Consider the following 19,806-nt stretch of genomic DNA (forward strand, 5'->3'; position numbering starts at 1 on the left):
CACACACACACACACACACACACACACACACACACTCTGATTCGAGTTACACAAGCACATGCTCACAGACCTGTAATCTTATCAAGTTGCTCATGTAGGACAAAGGTTTCTTTCGGGTAAAAAGTGTGTGTGTGTTTGCGTGCACACGTCTGTGCGTGACCGCTCTCCAAACAAGGGCCCATTTTCTTTCTCGCCTTCTTGGTGCAATTTGATAGCCGCCCAAATCTTCTCTCCAATTACGCAAATGAGTTTATTGTAGGCGGGTCGCCCTCCGCGGCTCAGCAGGGACTTAGACTCATTAGGGAAAGGGACAGAACGTTTCTTTAGCTCACGTCTGGCTCTGTGTTACAGGTCGAGTAAGGAAAGGAAAGACGAGGAAAGGGAGGGCGCAGGGAAGGAAGGGAGAAAGGAAGGAGACTTCTCACTTAGTGGATAAAGCTTATTCGTGGCGTATGGTGTTACTATTAACACTTCATCTGGTTACAGACTTAAAAGTAAATAATCAACTGTTTGTCATCTTGCAGGACAGGATGTTAAGAACACAGTGAACAAGCTCATTCACGTGATTTAACATGTATTATCCAATTAAAAAAGAGTATTTAAGGACTTAATGGCTAACAAGACAAAATTAAAAGACCTGTCAATAAAATGAACAACTGTTAAAAATAAACTGATGAACAAAAACGTATCTTACATATCTTAAATGTCTTCAAATTGCATATTTTGTCCTAGACAGAGAACCCAAAGATATTTCATTTACATGAAATGGAGAAATAGTTTGGGAAAGATTTTTCTTTCCAATGATGAACAGATGTTTGTTGTTTTGGTGACATCTCTTTGTCATAAATCATTCTCTCATAATGTACATTAATCATCATAATCATTATTATGATTTGATGCTATTCTTGGTGCAACCGCTCTTGGATATGATTCTGTTTTCTTCTTTTTTTTTCTACCACAACTCTCCTCTCTCCATCTGCCTTTTCCATCATCTTTTCTATCTTCCATGTTTCCATCCATTCCTGTCTTTTGCTCCTGTTCTTTATCGCTTAGTATCTCCTTCTCACTGCCTCTTTTATTCACCTCTCCTCTCCTCTCCTCTCCTCTCCTCTCCTCTCTTCTCAATTACTCTGCATTTTCTCTTTGGATTGCCCTGTTAGTGTTATGTAGTCTCTGCACCGCCAGAACTCTCTCTCTCTCACTCAAACAATTAATCCACATGACACATAACCATGCAATGATGGTTTATCTCAATCCTCCTACGATTTGATCTTTTAAAATTCAAGATTTCTTTCTGGGAATATGTAATCAACCACTCATGATAGATGATGGAGATAACTTGGGAGCTTCCAGCAATCCCAGATAATGAATACATTCATTATGTTTTTGTCTTATTATGATTTTATATCTACATTTGGTAAAACAATCTGGTTTCTCTGCCTTGATTTAGTGCTCCCAACGGCATTTGCTCAATTCTACCACGCCTGCAGGAAAACAACCAATCCTGCAAATATGTGTATGTAGTCAATGATCTATTGGTAATTAAGTCAGAAAATAATATAACGTGACATTTGCAATTAAGCAGTGAAAGTTTGGATTATTTGGAATATCAAATAACTACATGTAGAGAAGAAAAATAGAGGTTTCTGCATTCACAGGTCGAAATTTACAATAAAACAGATTTAAGTTTTCGTATTGTTTATTGATGTTTAGAAGCCAACCCGAGCTCATACATTACAGGCTTAAACACTCACAAACATCTTACTTATTCCAAATGATATTTGCCAGACTGAAAGATTTTGGTGGAGGGAGGAGTCAAATTAAATCACATTCCAGCCTCTTTAATTTAGTCTAAGCATGACGAACGAGTCTGCACCCTTTTCCCCGGGTTAATACTCTCTGGTCTCCTTTAAACCTCATGTTCAGGGGTCACTTCCTGTTGATGGTTTGGATTATGTTCTCACAGCACAGTTTGTTGGGAAGAGACGCTCCTTCAAAAGTGAATAAACCTCTCGAAGTATGTTCGGTGTGAACAGGGCCTAAAACTTCCTAACAATCAACAAATGTTAATGTAACTTGAACGTTAAAATGTAACTTTACCGGTATGTCTCTTTCTTTTTGGGTAATCAGATTACTGTAATCCTGTCATTTACCTCCGAAAATATCTCAAAGTTATTGAGGTAGTTACAAGTGAAAGAGAAAGCTGGAGAGAAATAAAAGGTAAAAAGGGATTTTTAGATGAAGTAAGCCAGCAACGAGATCCTCATTAACAAAGTGATCTTGTGATAAGAGTGACAGAGAGAGATTAGCTGTTCCCAGAAACACAGGGAGTTAGCAGAGAATCAGAATGTGAACAGTTCTTATTTTTGGAAGACTCAACACTTCTGCTCGATTTCCAAATCGTGTGTGAAGCCTTTTGAAGTGCAGAAGTTCAGAGCAGAGAGCAGGATTTGTCTTGTGAGCGCTGCGTAATATAAGGGGGGGATCACAGACAAAAGTTCAGATTGATAACACGAGATCATGTGCATTATTAAATGTGTGTGTATGTGTGTGTGTTTTACAGGGTGACAGAGTTGATGGGCTACACTCCTGAGGATCTGCTGGGTCGTTCAGTTTACGACTTTTACCACGCACTGGACTCAGACGGCGTCACCAAGAGTCACCACAACTGTAAGCACACACAACTCACATGTATACACCTTCTAACTCTATTCTCTGGATGGAAATGGGTTTATATATGTTGGCGTTAACATGTTTCCGTCTATCAGACTAGCAAAAACATATTTGCTTTCTTCCATTTTCACACAAAAGTCAAATTTGACACTGACTTGATATAAAAAAAATACTACAAATGTCCACTTTAAAATACAAAAACAGGATTTCAATTATAGGAGTACCTCTAATTTCACAGAAAAACGTCTTTTTTTTTAATAACGTACTCAAGACCAGATTAATATCACGGACAAATGAAGGTGATCTTTAGAAAAATACATCCAGTACACATCATAATATTCATGATATAATGTGGAGTAAGCAAAAACAAACGAATAGAGATTAATGACTTTTGCAGTGGTGATAACGACACATCCCTCATTATTTTCGAACGTTCTCATGGGAGAAAAATCAGTTGTAAAACCATTTGTGTTTGTTAGTGTGTATGTGTGTGTTTGTGTGTGTATGGAGCATGGGCTTGGTATTAAGATGTCTTGTCTTTATTAGATTAAGCACAGCCATTGACGGCCTGATGAGGTTTGCACACACTGGACAAGGGGACCAGGTGGCCTCTATTACATTCTAATGGCACCGAGTGTGTGTCTGTGTGAGAGTGTGTGTGTGTGTGTGTGTGTGTGCTAACCAGCCTCTGAAGTGCCATGGCTTTTCTCTCCAATGACAGTACTCTATCATTAGAAGCTCTGAACAGAGGAAAAGTGGTCATTTAGTTCCTTAAAACCAACCTGGGAACATAATGGCAGTATGAAAAAAAAACATCCCTCTAACTCATATCATAAATCACATTTTTCTGTAACAGGGTCAGTGCAATTTTGACATTTAGAACCTTTAATTAATATCTTGCTTTGCTGACAATAAGATATTCTCATTTATTTCCTGCTGTGAGATTTTCATATTCTGCGTGCAGTTTATTTCTGGTTGTCTGTAGCTTGAAACTAACAAACAAAATTAAGATACTGACTTGAAAATAAGATTTTAGGATTCAAAATTGTCTGCAGATGATGTGTTTTGTGTGTGTGTTTTTTCCTTTACTTCTGTTCTTAATCGTCCATGTCTAAAGTTTTTAGATGTCAGTAATCTGCTGAGATAAAGGGCTCTCTATCTTGCTCTCTATGACACACACACACACACACACACACACACACACACACACACACACACACACACACACACACACACACACACACACACACACGCAGACACACACGCAGACACACACAGACGACCCGCTCTCACGGCCAGCGTGACCAGCCTTCAGATCAGCACATGCTTACTAACAGTCTCTACTACATTTAATATTGCCCTTCCTCACACACACACAGACAGACACACACAGACAGACAGACAGACACACACACACACACACACACACACACGACACACACACACACACACACACACACACACACACACACACACACACACACACACACACAGTCACTGGCCTTATGTACACTCTCTGACCACAGTTCTGCTCCTTTCCCACGCCAGTGCTGAACTTTGGACTGCAGCCAGCACATCTCCTTCTCAGCTCAAAGTCACTTTTTCCTGCTAACTCATGCCTCGTGCAAAATAAATACACGGATATTAGAAAAAAATATATATTTATATATTTATTTGAATATTTTTTATACATTTTAATAACAAAAAAGAAAACTAATTAAGCACATAAAAATACAGCACATCCATCTGGCCTGAGCTGTGACTGCAAAGTTTAAAGATTATAGGTTAAAACGTTTTTAATTGCTTGTCATGGTCATATTTATTTCCTGGAACCCTTTACTTACTACACTTATTTACTTGTACTTTAATTTTGTACACTACTGAACAGATTTTCATTGTTTTAAGCAAATCATTAACTGTCATTTTTATGAACAGGGTAGGGTCTACTTTTTACTGTAGCGCGGTACTGTACTGGTCAATAAAATGTATTATTCAAAACATTACATAAGATCAAACAATGATTATTTCTCATAGGGTTCAATAAATACAGCTAAAGGATTTGATATGAATAAGCAGCTGAGGAGTGAGGATAGTTTCTTCCTCCATAATAAAACATAAAACATGGCTCTGTTCCATTTCTGAGGTGTATTAAATCACCAAACACAATAGCTCATAACACAAAGCTCTTTCCTACGTCTCTCTCTCTCTCTCTCTCTCTCTCTCTCTCTCTCTCTCTCTCTCTCTCTCTCTCTCTCTGCAGTGTGTTCCAAAGGCCAGGCATCGAGCGGTCAGTATCGCATGCTGGCTAAGGACGGAGGCTACGTCTGGGTAGAAACCCAGGGAACTGTTATCTATAACAGCCGCAACTCCCAGCCTCAGTGCATCGTGTGCATAAACTATGTCCTCAGGTGAGCAACGACATCCTTCAGTTATGGTCAACTCGAGGTGAAAAGATTTATTTATGTCAACATCAGGTTGAATTTGGTCAAAAAGTGTCACTGGTTTTTAGATGTCTAGGTTTCTTAAAAAGGGTATTTAATGTAGCAGATTTGTGGAGGACCATGCCCCATGCTTAAATGAAGTGTTTAAAAAGATCTGAAGAAAAAGTTCCTTGCACACAGTGCATGAAGTGCATAGAAAAGTACAGCAATCCCCTTTTTCAGCAATCTCTTGTACTAATTCCTATTTTTTTTTTTTTAGGCATGTTACACTGTGTCAGTTGGGAATGTATTGTTGTATTTTTTATACCTCGCTATGCATTTTCTATCGTATGACTATAATACTCCAATAATAACTGTAACATTATATTGATAAGTTGGTGGTTCAGGAGCGGTGACCCAGCATGCTTAAACATGATGCACCAGGATAAAGGAATACATTTTTAATTATCAGAGTGAAATAGTGATACTAGGAGATATTTGGTTTGTGGGTCCTCCCAAAAAAATTCCTTTTAAGGTATTTGACTTTAAACTATGTACTTTAATCATTTTGGACCATTACACTTTCTGTAAATAACTATCAATAAGCTTAAAGACAAAACTTGCTATAGTTAAATATTTTATTATTTTCACATGTCACTGCCTTCATCTGACATTAAATTCTTCTGGAAATCTTTCCCTGTAAAGTCATATTCTGTAAATCAAAAGAGCTGATTCAGAAATCTCTTAAAAAATGTTGCAGCTTGTGGGAAGTATTAAAGATCAAGAAACCACAATAATATAAAAATCTTGACTTGGAAATCACCAAAACAAAACAAACAAAACTCACTGTGAACCCACTGGGAACCATCACACGCCGCACTACATAGGAGCAAAATATTGGCCTCCAAATTCTTTCTCAAGTGTTTTCTGTGCTCTTGAAGAGTTCTCTGAACAAGAAAACCCAACATACTCTGCTCTCCCTCTCCAAACCTGCAGTGACATCGAGGAGAAGTCGATGATCCTCTCCCTGAAGCAGACAGAGTCAATGTTCAAGCCTCACCACATGAGCAGCTTCTTCTCTGCTGGAGGTGCAGGCGTGTCCGGAGAGCCGGGAGAAGCCCTGTTCACCAAACTCAAAGAGGAACCGGAGGAGCTCACCCAGCTGGCCCCGACACCAGGAGACACAATCATCACCCTGGACTTCGGTCTGCATTGACTTTCGTCATTATGTTGTCAATAGTGCCCTCTACAAAGGGACACCTAGTAGTGCATTATTACACGAAAACCATGGCAACCTAGCAAAGCTAAATAGAGGCTGTAAATATTCCATCTTTTTTTTTTTTTATTGTGTTTATAGTCAGTGAAACCCATGTTAATGTTAGTTAATTGGTATATGAGGTACATGAAGGATCAGCATTGTTGCTTAATATAAATATATATTAATATATTACTCACATTTAGGCATCGATTTAATATTTTAACAGTTTGACCATCATTTGATGTTATAAAATCTACTTTGATCCTTGCAAGACAATTTTTTTCGAATAAATTAGTTTTATTAAAATTGGCAATTACATACATATAAATCAACATTAGCTATCATGTTCGTCAACCATCTTTCTTCACGCCTCTTTACTTCTTTATCCTTTCTCTTTACAACTAACTCTTATTTCTTCTCCTATCCCACAGATCGCCCTCAGTTCGAGGAGCCCCAGCCGCCTGCAGGATACCCCCAGGTATCTGCCGCAGCCATGCCCCCTCCGGGACCTACTTCCTGGGCCAGCGAGAGCCACAAGCCTGCCTTACCGCCATCCATTCCAAGGGACATGGCTAACATGGCCGCTGCATTCACTGTGCAGCAGAATCCGCCGCCGGGCAGCGCCACCCCGAGCCTCAGCAGCTGCTCCACGGTGAGGACGAGGAAGGGGAAGCCGAGTCCGAGAGCCTGGATGTTGAATTCAAAAGGAGTAATTAGTTAGTGAGCGAGCGACTGGTTGTGATTGTTTCAGAGTTTGTTCATTCTGTGTTCAGTGAGGCCTGTGGGGTTAAAGGTCCCTGTCTGTGTGGCAATGTGTGTGAGAATAACGTGGGTGGATATTTGGAAGGAGCAGGCTCTTAGCAGTGATTAGTGCCTTTGTCGAAGCTCATCTCTTGCTCTTTGTTTTGGTGTTTCTCTTTCTTTTTGAAATATTATTTCGCTTACGTGTTGTCTCTTTCTTTCTGTTCTTGTCTACTTGTTCCTCTCTCCATCTCGTCCCCATGCATTATTCCTCCTCTCCTCCATCCTCTTTCTCTCGTTCACCCCTGCAGCCAAGCAGCCCAGGTGATTACTACAGCCCAGTGGAGAGCGACCTGAAGGTGGAGCTGACTGAGAAGCTGTTTTCTCTGGACACAGAGGGCAACAGTCCTGCAAACACTGAGGTGTGTGTCCCATACATATGCTTATGTTTGCCTCTCTGTTGTCAGTGCATTAATATGATTTATGAGGCCTCGTTAACTACATCTGATTGAAAACTTGGCTTTCAGATTGCATTGACTCTTGGCAGTAAAACTATGTTTTTACGCACCAATAGAGGCCATGAAGAATAAAAATGAACATTTGGTTGTATCCAGAGAAGCCTTTGATGAATAAGAGGCAATAATAAAATGCTGAAAGTGTCGCTTTCATCCTTAAACCTGTTGTGCCTGCAGGTACTAAGCAACCAAAACCTTTGCTCTGCAATGATGATGATGATGATGAAGTTGCGTATATTAAGCAATAAGCCTCACTGACTAAACTAAAAAGAGTCAAAAGAAAAAGCTAGGAGACCGCTGTTCGTTCCTCTTATGAAACAATAATTCAAAGTTGATTTATTACAACCCAAGACTACATGTTTTTGTGGTTGCACCCTTCCATCAAATGGCAATATTCTAGATGTCTTTTGCAGAATTTTATCCTTTTTATATATATATATATAAAGTGGAGTTAATAATACTTCCAAGAGAAAAGAACAAATGGGATGGTTACCGATATTTATGTTTTTAATAATTTCATGATGCTCCAGTACAAAATATGGAAATGTGGACAAACTGTCTCAGATGTTTTGCCCCGCCCGCCTGGTAGAATATTTTAATAGAATCCAACACAGCGAAAGCAGATGTAGTAAAAAAAGGATTTCACTTTCTGCCTCGCTTTTGAAGTGAGTGACAGTCGGGATGTATTGCATTACATAAATCAGTGATTCAAATCAGTGAACTGTGATATGGGAGCACATTTGTATTCCAACACTCACACAGTCAGCTCATCCTGAGGAGGCTCATAATACTTTCAGTCATGTGTATTTGTAGGTGTGCTTTGGAGACATAATACACATGCACACGCTCCGATTTAACACGTTTGACAGCGCTGCCAAACCCGTCAGTGATGCCCTGAGGAAACAGAGATGGAGAGTCATGAACTTATGGTGAGAGACCAAAAAAACGAGAAGACAGAGATGGGGTTATAGGAAGTTACACATCAAATGTGGAGGGATATTCTTGCATAACTCTCAATAATGATGCAGGAAAACATGCAAACACACACAGGATGTGAGCTGTACAGTAACAAAGCTCAGGGAAGATAAGGAGAGGAAGCTAAGGAGATAGTGAGGGGACAACGAGAAGAGAGGAGTGAGGAAGTAGACGTACTGTAATTTGGTGGTGTTCCTAATCAAGGCATCCCTTTCAAGTTAGCAGGTTTGATGTGTTAATGAGATGCAAATGTATCCTTTTCCCTCCAAAACTCTGACTGAGTCTGCATTACCCCTTCCTGCAGGATGGCGAACTCTAGAATAAATACAAAAAAAAGAGCACATAGAGGTACCATTCATGTTTTTTTTAAGAACAAAATCGAGGGAAAGTTCTAAGCAAGGCCACAAAGACACTGCAATTTTCCACGCCTACCTTTGGCTGCTTAGCAGCCTCTTCTCTCCTCGCCTATTTCACATGGGCAAAAGTATAACCATGTTGAAGGATATTGTCTTCTTCACAAGCAGAATATAATTACAATTACTCAGCAGTCATTTCAACTGGGTTTTTTTTTCGAGTAATGTAATGCAGTTCTAAAGAATAACGTGTAGTGTAATTGTACAGCCAAAGTAAATTCATCAAACAATCTGCTTTTCAGAAACCTCTATGTGGTCTATGTGCACCAAACATGTACTGCATCTCTATATTACTTTGGAGTCTCTTTCTAGGTTTTAACAAATATGTAAGTTTGTAAAAATGTATCTATCTGCTCAGGCTTGGAAGGAAAAACATAATGCAACAGCTGTATAACTGGTGAGTTTGTTTTAACATGATATATAACTGCGTTTTTCACTTTCCCAGAGCGACTTGAGTGACTTGGACCTTGAGACTTTGGCTCCTTACATCCCGATGGATGGCGAGGACTTCCAGCTGCATCCCATTCTCCCAGAGTCCGAGTCCCATGAGGGGGGTCCAGCAGGATCCATTGGGAGCAACTGCAGCCTGACCAAATCACAGCAGCCCACCCAGAGAAGTTTCAGTAACATCGCCAGCCTCTTCCAGCCGCTGTCCTCCCCTCCTCAGCCCCAAGGCCACTACCAGCACCAGGCAGCTGCGTCCTGGGCCGCAGGGGAGAAGAGAGCCTCCAGCCAGGAGGGCGTGGACTCCCGTGCTGGGTCTTGCATAATGAAGCACATGCAGAGTCCCCCATTCCAGACTCCAGCCAGGACCCCTCTGTCCACCATGGGTGCCAGGCAGGACCTGCAGTGGCCCCCAGACCCTCTGATAACATACCAACAACAACAGGCCGCCAAGGCGTACCTGATGGAGCCTCTGTGTGGGGAGGAGCGCCCTTCCTGCCAACAGAACATGCCACGCCTCATGCAGAAGCAGAGGTGATGTAACAATCAACAGTCACGAGGGAGGTTTAATTAAAATGCAAAGTTAAGAAGGCAGATAAAAGAATACATTAAAACATAAACAACACGATGTTTATCCTTCCTATGAAAGTGGCTGGCTGTTTTGAAATTAATTTTAATTGTTGTTGCGTGTGTACATGTGTGTGTGCAGGTCCATGGACAACTTTGTGCAAGCATACAGAGACATGAGTCCAGCCAGAGTGGCCATGGCCAACAGTATCAAGCGCTCCTTCACTCAGATGGCTGTGGTGAGTTTCTCTGATAAACATGCAGTGTTTTATCACTCAAGAAGTTAAAGGGGACATCATGAAATCTCACTTTCTCAGTGCTTGTACACAAACATGTGGGTATCTGGAGTGTTTACCCGCCACGACTTTAGAATTCCCTTTGCAAAGGTGCACCATATTTTTCTCGCTGGCTTCTTCGGGAGTGGGAATTAAAGGGACGGGAGCTAAAATAGAGCGTTTCAGACATGGTGAATACAGGTATATTCAGGCAGACGGTATGAGCGAAACATAATGTGTTATTTAAACATTAAAGCACATTAAAAGAATCTAGCAAAACCCCAAATAAAAGTATGAACCTAAAAGTGAGCATGATGTGCACCCTTTAGGTTTAACTAGACAGGGGTCCGGTCATTAAAGATCAAGTTTCCCTTTTTCCTGATAAGCATTGCAGCATGACAATATTGCAGATTGTCCAGTGTAACTGTCCACAAGGGACAGGTTTGAGACTCACACTTAAATTAGCATCTAATAAATAAAAAAAGGTAAGTGCTACTTGGATCTGACAGTGATGACTGACAAATCAGGGACTAATATATGGGTAGACTGTAAGTATTATCCACAAGAAACAAAATCAAATCCCATGAAATTTGATCACAAAATTTTGAAAGCTTTTATTATCATGACACGGTCTGAATCTTGTTTTTTAATCATGCAGCAACGATAAGAAATATTTCTGAATCATATTTAATTTAATAAAGTTGTGTGCCTTGAATTGTTTGTGGAATTAATGTGATTATGTTTCAGGGTGAAAGTACATCTTCAGAAAACATCTGGAAGAAGATGAGAGGCGACAGTTGTGCCGCCATGGATCGCTCACTCAGCGCAGGATCACTGGCAGGTATGAGCTCCTGTCTGTGTTTGTGTGTGAAAAACATCTGGCACTATCATCTGTTCCATCCAACAACTGTACCTGTGCTTCTCTGTCCCAGCGTCAGAGATGGGGAGGATGATGCCAGGAAGCATGTCTTCATGTTTCAGCTCTCCTCAGCAACACAGGAAGTGTCAGTATCCAGTAAACGGGAAACTCTTCCCCCAAAAGAGCTGCAGCTTCACGTATAACATGCAGCCGTCTAACAAGACCGAAGGTGAGCTCGCCTCATTTTACTGTTTTCAATCCACAGTGTTAAAAACTGTCAAGAAACTAACGTCACTATGTAGCCGTGGGACTGTACTGTTTTCTCATTTATGTGTTAGTACACCACAAAAATGTTCTTATCAATTCATTTTAAGAGAACCTGAGAATCCCGCTGGGATCGTGTGGTAGCAGACATGGTTCAAATGAGTTCAAAACAAGCTATTTACAACTATTAACGTCAGAAAGTGAGCCAAATAAGAAAAAGAGATGGAGAGAAAATGGAGGCCTGGCAAGAAGGGTAATGAAAAGGAAAATGATGGATGTACCTACATAACAAAGGGAAAAAGGCCAGAATCTCAGTAATATTGGCAGAGATACACATGCTAAGACAAGAGCACAAAGAATCGGTTAATGACAGCAAAAACATATCTGGCAAGACGACATGAACATTAACATGAAGGAACTTGTGGAAAAGAACAGCCTCGTTGAAGCAACAACCTATAAATATGGACGAAAGGTTGGAAGATTACAGGAGACAGGATATCGTGGCTAGTGACTAAGTAATTTGGGAAGTGTAGACTTGAAATCAAGGTTGAGGCGTAACAAAATACGGATACCTGGCATCCCTAAAGGACTCTGAAAAACGTTGGTGACTGATTTCATCCGTCATCACCTCAAAGTCCAGATGGCATAGACATCTGTATTGAAAGAACAAACCTCTCGCTCGTCTCCAGGCCAAAAAAACACTGCTCCCTGGAGAGCGATCATTGCAGCAAGGATGGAAACAAAAGACTAGATTTGAGGGAAGGAGCGCCTACTTTAATCAAGATTACTCTACGGAGATTCAACAGAGGAAACGGGGCATGATAAAAAAAAATAACTAAAGGAGAAGAACTTGCTTCCTGCTTAGCTAAAAATGTATCTGGGATCAGGGACGGTCACCAAACTGATGGAGGCCAGACTGCTATAGGACATGATGGTGGAAGGCAGCTGGACCATGAAGACAATAGAAAGGGAAAAGACTAAAAACAAAGGTTCATTTTAAATGGACTAATAAATGGTTTAGATACCAGGGTTCTATTATCCATATCACATCACAGCTGTTTGAGGAAAACTATTGGGAAATTTATAACAAAGATAAAGACAGATTTTTTTGCATGATGGGTTATTTTACCTCTAACTTTGATGGGGAGAAAAGAAACGCTAAGATTGGATATATTACCAAGATTGTTTTGTTCCAGTAGTTGCCTGACGTGACTTCTAATTCTTCTTTTGAATGACAAAATTAAAGAAAAGCTGAATTAAATATTAGACACTTATTTGCCCGAAAATGGAACTAACAGACTGATGTGGTTTTGGTGGGAATGGAGAAAGATTCACTTTTATTCCTGACTCAACTGACACAGAAGAAGCTAAAGATTAGTAATTAACACATCAAAAACAAGACCAGAAATATGAAAGAAATTAAAACTGTCCAATTTCTTTTGAAGGGCAAATAAAATAGCAACAAACCCTGATGTCTGACCATCTATTATGGAATCAAGATATGAAAAATGGACAAACAAGAGATTAGTAAATAATTGTACAATTGTTTAAAGGACAATCCATGAAGTCTTTCGAACAACGTACACAGTTATTTAATCTACCAGTATATGACTTTTATAAATTCTACAACTAAGACATTACCTTCAGAAACATAAGGAATGGGAGACATTTTGTAGAACACAATCCAAACTGGAGGATGGAGTGGAAGATTTATTTAAATTAACTTTTTTTAAGAATAAAAGTTCAGACAGATATAACTAATACAAAATAAGATGCTTACTTATGTCACTGTCCACCTTCCAGCCTGCTTGTATTTACTCATTGATACCCAGATTTCAACTTTTGTACTTTTTTTTTTTTTTTAACTTTTCTCTTTTATCTGCATGTGAGCATTGTTGGAGGGAGGCTTAGAACAAAGAAGTTCATTGCCTAAAACTGATTTGCTGTTATCGTTGTGCATATGACAAATAAAAGATGTTCTTTCTGTTTCTGTCATCTTCTAGGTATCGCTAGCCGTTTGCTGGGTTCTTCGTTTGAGTCCTCCTGTCTGCCGGAGTTGACCCGCTACGACTGCGAGGTCAACGTCCCTCTGCAGGGCAGCCTGTACCTCCTCCAGGGCTGCGACCTGCTGAGAGCCCTGGACCAGTCCACCTAGAGCCCCGGATTCAGAATCTGCCTTAGACCTGGACTTATTCCAAACCCTAAGCCTCAGTCTGCAGCCCGAGACTTAAGCCTTTCTTTACCTTCATACCTCTGGGCCTTCTGAGAGTCCCGAGGCTAAGCTACCTATAGGGAATGGTATTCATAACCACATCCTGCCTTATTTAGCTTATCTGGCTCAGCCCACACTATTGTTCCCTGACCCTTTATAGTTCTGTACCTAGACCATCTAAACAAGCTGAGATATCAGGGTCAAGGTCTTTTTCTTGGGGCCCTTGACTCAAATCAGATACAGGTTGAACACCAGTGTGCAAAAGTTGCCCTGCTTTGAGCCAACCCCATAGGACGCCCACACATGAAAACTAACACGGGTCACTTGGTGAAAAAAAAAAAGGTAAACGCGGGACAATTAACAGAGTGAAAAATAATGCAACACTCTGTGTTCAGAAACACCGGCTGAACTCGGCTCTTTGGTGTAAAAACAGTATTTGTGGCATGGGATTTCAAACCTACGACCGGCCCGGTCTCCGTCACTGACCCACACCCTGATATGAACTATGCAGCTCAGTTCCCAGACCTACCTTCTCTTTAGCAGCTAGCTCACTAGCTCAAAAAAGAGAAGTACCATACTGCCTAAACTACACTGTGTTCTTTCCCTTTGAATATTTAATCAGCAATTAAGCCCAGCCCACTTTCTTAGTCTCTTTTAAAGTCAAAGTTGGGTATCATGAACTTGTTCTGAATTGTAGCCAATTTTAGAATTGAAACAACCAAGAATTATTTCTGCCAATCAAATTTTCCCCCTGAAATATGATAACCAAAATCACCTATATTAGGATACCAAACTGAAGTCAAAACAACATTAAACTCTTACCTGACAATATAGAGAATATTTCATTTTTTTGTATCATGAAACTCTTCACAATACTTTAGATAAAGTTTTTACTATTTCTCTGTCATATTTAGGTTTTATTTCATTCTACAAAGAAATGCTAAGAATCAGAATCAATAAGCAGAATCAGAATAAAAGTGATACCCAGTTTGGCGGGATCCTTTTCTGCATGTTAATAAGGCAGACCCACTTTTAACAGCCATCAACCTGCCTCTTCTTGCCTGAATCCATCCCACCTGAGTCACTGTAACATGACCATCTGCTCTGTTTAAATATCAGAGTCGTGCAGTTTGTCTGCCTCACAGTAGGATTACTTCTGCTTGGGTCAACTGTAATGACAAATGCATTATATTAGCTATTATAATAACTTTATTTTTCTGCTATAGAACTGAAACATTTTAGCTTTTATCAGATGTCCCCAGGTTAGTTCATCCTAATCAACAGGAAACTAAACAATAACAATACTGCTTTACTTCTCTTTATTTCTTTACTTCTACTTTATTTTTTTACAAGTTCTTATTCTACCTAGAATATTATTTTATTTCTTGTGTCAAACTCACAGACACACTAAACATATATTGCGATACATGTACTCTACTGTAAGTTGAAGATTAAGTTTTTGTTTTTTAACTTCTCTTCTTCAATCTGTTCTTTATTTATCTAAACATGTTTTTTCTCTTACTTGACTTTCTCAGTCAGTTAAGCATCTTGTGTGACTACAGGGTTTTCTCTTATTGTGCAATTATTTTTTGAGCTAAAAGCTTATATAGTCAGCAGCAAAGCTTGCCTTATTCGTCAAACCGATAGCTTGCACAAAGGACCTGACTTGTGATTACATGTTGTAGACGTGCACACACTTCACGCGTTATAGAAAACCATCGAAAAACAGTGGTGTGCATAGATGATCTAAGGAGCAGGGGTGAGGATGAAACAGGATGCTGCTCTTGTGAATGCAAGTTTCATTTTAAGCTTTAATTTTTCCCTTTAAAAGATAAAAATTAGTTGTAGGCTTTGTAACTGCAGATCAAGTATAGATAAGCTTGTTTTGCAGACCTTGGTCAGAAGATGACTATGTGGTTTGTAATTTGTTTCCATTCATTTCTGATACATTTCTACATTAAACAAAATGTCTACAACAACACAACATGGCTTGCAGAATTGTTAGCTGTAATGTAAAGCTTGTGAGATTTGCAGTAAATGGGCTAAAACTTTCTTTAAGCTAACTGGAGGGTTTTTGAGCCAATCACAGGAGCTAATCAAAAGGTGCACGAAGAGGCACGAAAAAAAACACTTTAGCTGATCCAAATGACAATTGGCCAATCAGAGAGCCACTTGCTTCAGTTCTACTGACCTCAGTTGCCCCTTTTGTTGTGATATAAGGGGGCGAAAATGAATCATTCGAGTGTCCCATTCCAAAAAAAAAAAAAAGAAAAGAAAAGGCCACTTTAGCTTTTAGATGAAGAAGGGCAGCGGAGGTCGCTCTGTGCACACCACTGCACAAACCAATCAGTCTAAGGTCGATGACAGCAGCCACTGCATAAGCACTTACTCAGACTATACATATGTACATATTAGCAGCAGCAGCCTTAGGTTCAGTGCAGTACAGCAGCCTGTGAAGTGACTTGAAGTGTATGTATTATTCTTTATGGTTAGGCCAGTTTATATTGTAGTTCATGACATGGAGTGGCTGCCAATACCAGAAAGCTTTGATACAGAATATGAATTCTCATAATTAAGAGTAGACTTAATACACTATGAACTAGGAGTAAGATCAGAGTTTTTATTTTCAAACTAGAAACTTTAATTTTTCACTCAAATGATGTCAGTAATCTCATCGTCAGTATGCGTTCTTTGGAATCACGTTAACCTTTTTTTTCTGTTCTCTCCTTTCCTGTACACTCAAAGTATTTCTCTTGAACTCACTCTATTTTTTGAGGTAGTTGTCTTCGTGTGGTGACCACTTAAGAGAATGAATCATAGAGCTTTGTTCACATATACGTTACGTATTTAAAGACAAAACTAATGTTGAAGATAGTGTTTTTAGTGTTTGTGTTCTGGTACTTTGTCCTTATCTACCCCTGTAGATGCAGATGGATCAGATCCCTCGCTGTGCAGTTTCCTCTCGTGCTGTTTTTCTGTGTTGTGGAATTTATTTTCCTCCAGGGTTTTATCCTTAAATATCCTATCGTTGAAATATCTAATGGATCTGTTGGCTGGGCAGTAATGTTTTTTGTTCTTCCTTTAAGACGATAAAACTAAAAACAACAGGAAAAAAAAGTTCAGATAAATAAAATGAATAGGTTTCACTTTTCAGATATGTAGCATTTTGAATATTGTAAAGAAGGTGAAGTTGCCACATAATTAATCATAGTTTTTGAGTTGCATATATAAAAGCAAAGGTGCTTCATAGACCATGTATGTGTCTTTTTTAGACTTTGTATAACATCTCTTTTGGATCCTAACACTATATTTTGATGTTCTCTGCTTTATGTCGTGCTGAAATTTTCTTTAAAGTTTAAAACTTTTGAATTTTTATAATGTGCCTTATGGTTGTCCCAATACATACTGAGTTTGCCCTTCAAGTGCACAGTTTGTTCCCCGCAACCTGTCCAGGACTTCCTTTAACTCTGGAGTTTATTATTGAATAAAATCCCAACTTGACATAGTATCTGAACACCTTAACTGATTTTATGGCAGTTAACAACCAGCTAGCATTTTGTACGTTGGAACACAATGTCACAGTTGGGATGATTTTCATCATAATCCTTCAGGTTTTTTAATCAACACCTTAGTATCCTCCTCTGAAACATCCATTTAGATCCAGATAGAACAGCAGCCAGGTCAGGCGACATACAATGGAAGCCTTTACAGGTAGAACCCTATTAGAACCCGTTGTAGATCCCCTGGTGATAACAAGTTTAAATTTGTGAAAGGCGTTTTTAAGGGATGGAATTCCCCAGCTAATCAAACAACCTGAAAGTATGTTTGTTGATGAAGCGTCTTGTGGGCTTTGGTTTAGTTGGAAGAAATTTGACTGTATAGTAAAAGTTTTTGGGGGAGGGGTCTCATGTCAGAGGGGAAAACAGTTACAAAGTTAGCATCTTGCTTTTGCAGATTGCTTGACACATGTTTAGAGTCAATAACTGTCACTCTGCAAATCGAATTTGCCTGACTTTTATTTTCATAAATAGTGAACAAACAGGCTCTACAGCCTGCCTAAAAAAAATGGGGCAGGAAACATGATAATTTAGATGTTTAGAAAGCCAATAACCAAATATTTCTATGTAAAGTAAAGCTGCCTGGCAGTGACTGAAATTTTATTACAACTGATGATAATAAATCCAAATCTATGAATATTAAATCCGGGTTGTAGAAGAGAAAATGTTTGGTAGGACTTGAGATTATTATTATCCTGAGAGGGGATGCGGGCAGAGAAACGGTATGAGCAGTTATGAAGGAGGGATGAAAAGAAGTGATGTCAACTTGAATGACAAATAAAAAGAGAGAGACATCCTGCTCAGTCTGCCCACTGATGCATAACTCTCAACTCCTCCACAGAACATGTAACTCATCTGTTAATCTCACTCCCCCTCTCCTTTCACTTTTCTCCTAAGACTCAAACGCCAAATTTGGTTTGCTCTCCTTATATCTCAGCACTGTCAGCAACTTTAAGGGCATTTTTATAATCGCCAAATTCAAAATTCTTCCTTTTTCAATGTTTAAAGCAAATTGATATATTCCTATTTGCAGCATTACGAATAGTATTAAATATGTTCTGTATAATGATCAATTATAGAAATTAAAAGTTGGTTATATTAAATAAAAGCACCTTACTGTTCAAAGCAGGTTTACAAATCATTATTTACATTTCAGATTTACAGCGTATAAAACAGTTCTCAAACAGCACTAAGTTCATTTTTGTAGACCAAAGAGTTTTTAGGTTTAAAATGTTTAAGGTTCTGAAACATGCACATGGAGGAAGAACAGCACCTCAGATGTACTTTTTATCAACTGATGAGATTTGAACTAAATTGGGTTAATGTATGTGGAAAGAGTTGGCTAGATGGAAGTCGATTTTAGAAATAAAAATCTAGGCAAAGAGGAGGTCCCGCCCATGTTTTAGGAACACTTCTGCTCCATTTGCTTGGACCAGACAATTTAGAATTTTAAATTGTTTAAAAAATGCCAAATTTGAACTAAGATGAAACATTTTTTGTGAACAGTTATGAAATACATCTCATTGAGTCTTAAAGCTTCTTAGGAGATGTAGTTATGCATTTTAACATTGTTTTATTTTTGCTATAATGAAGAACAAGTGAACATTTGTTTATCTTGGAATATTGAAAGTTGACCTGAGGAGCAGGTATCAGCTATTTAAAAAGAAAAAATAGAGAAAACTTTCTGAGAGAAATAGAAAATGCTAGTGGCACAGATGCTAACCCAAAAATGGGCGGGACTTAGTCTCTCTTTTTAAACCCTAGAAGACTTATCACCAGTCCTAGTACTCCATATGCTGTGCTACTTGAAGGGTTTCCCCCAAAACAAAAGTGACAAAACGTGTCATGAGTTGATCCACTTCCTCTTTAAAGACAATATCAGCATATTGTGCCTCGTGTGACAACAGGGTTTTTGTTTTTCCTTATGGGATCCATGTTTAGCTACTTGTATTCTGTTTTTGTCAATGTCATACAGTACAGTTATATTGGCTGATCAATGATCTGCATTTTTTTAATATGCTAAAAATCTGTATTGATCTTATTATTATCATATATTGTTATCAATGTTATTACTATATGGGTAATTAAACCCAATAAGAAGTTTGTGTTTATGCACTGATATCTTATTATTAAAGCATACTGATCTTACCCTCCCTCATCGGCCTCAAGCTTGGTTTATTGTATTGTGTTTGAATTTATTTTCTCTTTCAGAGATCATTAGCAGTTTTGTTGGAGGAATCATTATTTCATAATCAAAGATTTCCCATTACAACTAAAAGGTTTGCGTTTCAACCTAAGCAAAACAATATTCAGGCTATTAACTGTAAAATTGGCTCAAGTAGCAAATCTTTGAATTTCTAAATTATTGACGCCAATCTTTAAACAATTACTGGAATATGTTTTTTTGTAAATATATCAATGATTTTTACTGGAGGACAGGTCTGGTTATTTTTATGCATAAAAACAAAATAAAAAACATGAAAAATATCTTAATAGTAAGCCATAAAAAGTCAAGGTACAGTAGCAAAGTAACAAATTGGCAGTATGCCATTAAGAAGTCATAGTATTTTACACTACAACATTTATTAACTTGCAGATTCATTTACTGATTATTTTAAATTATTTAAAACATA

The 19,806-nt window shown here is 38.8% G+C and overlaps 1 protein-coding gene across 2 annotated transcripts in view; it reads left to right on the top strand.

Annotated features, from left to right (window-relative positions):
- The window catches only part of LOC129092356 (endothelial PAS domain-containing protein 1-like), a 50,267-nt gene extending 30,938 nt beyond the window's left edge, over positions 1-19,329 (top strand). For both annotated transcript variants that reach the window (XM_054600277.1, XM_054600279.1), the window contains exons 7-16: positions 2,564-2,670; positions 4,934-5,081; positions 6,090-6,298; positions 6,783-7,003; positions 7,404-7,514; positions 9,441-9,973; positions 10,149-10,245; positions 11,029-11,122; positions 11,214-11,369; positions 13,408-19,329. In XM_054600277.1, the coding sequence (XP_054456252.1) occupies positions 2,564-2,670; positions 4,934-5,081; positions 6,090-6,298; positions 6,783-7,003; positions 7,404-7,514; positions 9,441-9,973; positions 10,149-10,245; positions 11,029-11,122; positions 11,214-11,369; positions 13,408-13,559 (1,828 nt within the window). In that variant the 3' untranslated portion in view covers positions 13,560-19,329. The remainder of the gene's footprint in view (positions 1-2,563; positions 2,671-4,933; positions 5,082-6,089; positions 6,299-6,782; positions 7,004-7,403; positions 7,515-9,440; positions 9,974-10,148; positions 10,246-11,028; positions 11,123-11,213; positions 11,370-13,407) is intronic.
- The last annotated feature ends 477 nt before the right edge of the window (positions 19,330-19,806 follow it).

This window comes from Anoplopoma fimbria, chromosome 6, assembly GCF_027596085.1.
Source record: "Anoplopoma fimbria isolate UVic2021 breed Golden Eagle Sablefish chromosome 6, Afim_UVic_2022, whole genome shotgun sequence".
NCBI classification, from domain to species: Eukaryota; Metazoa; Chordata; class Actinopteri; order Perciformes; family Anoplopomatidae; genus Anoplopoma; species Anoplopoma fimbria.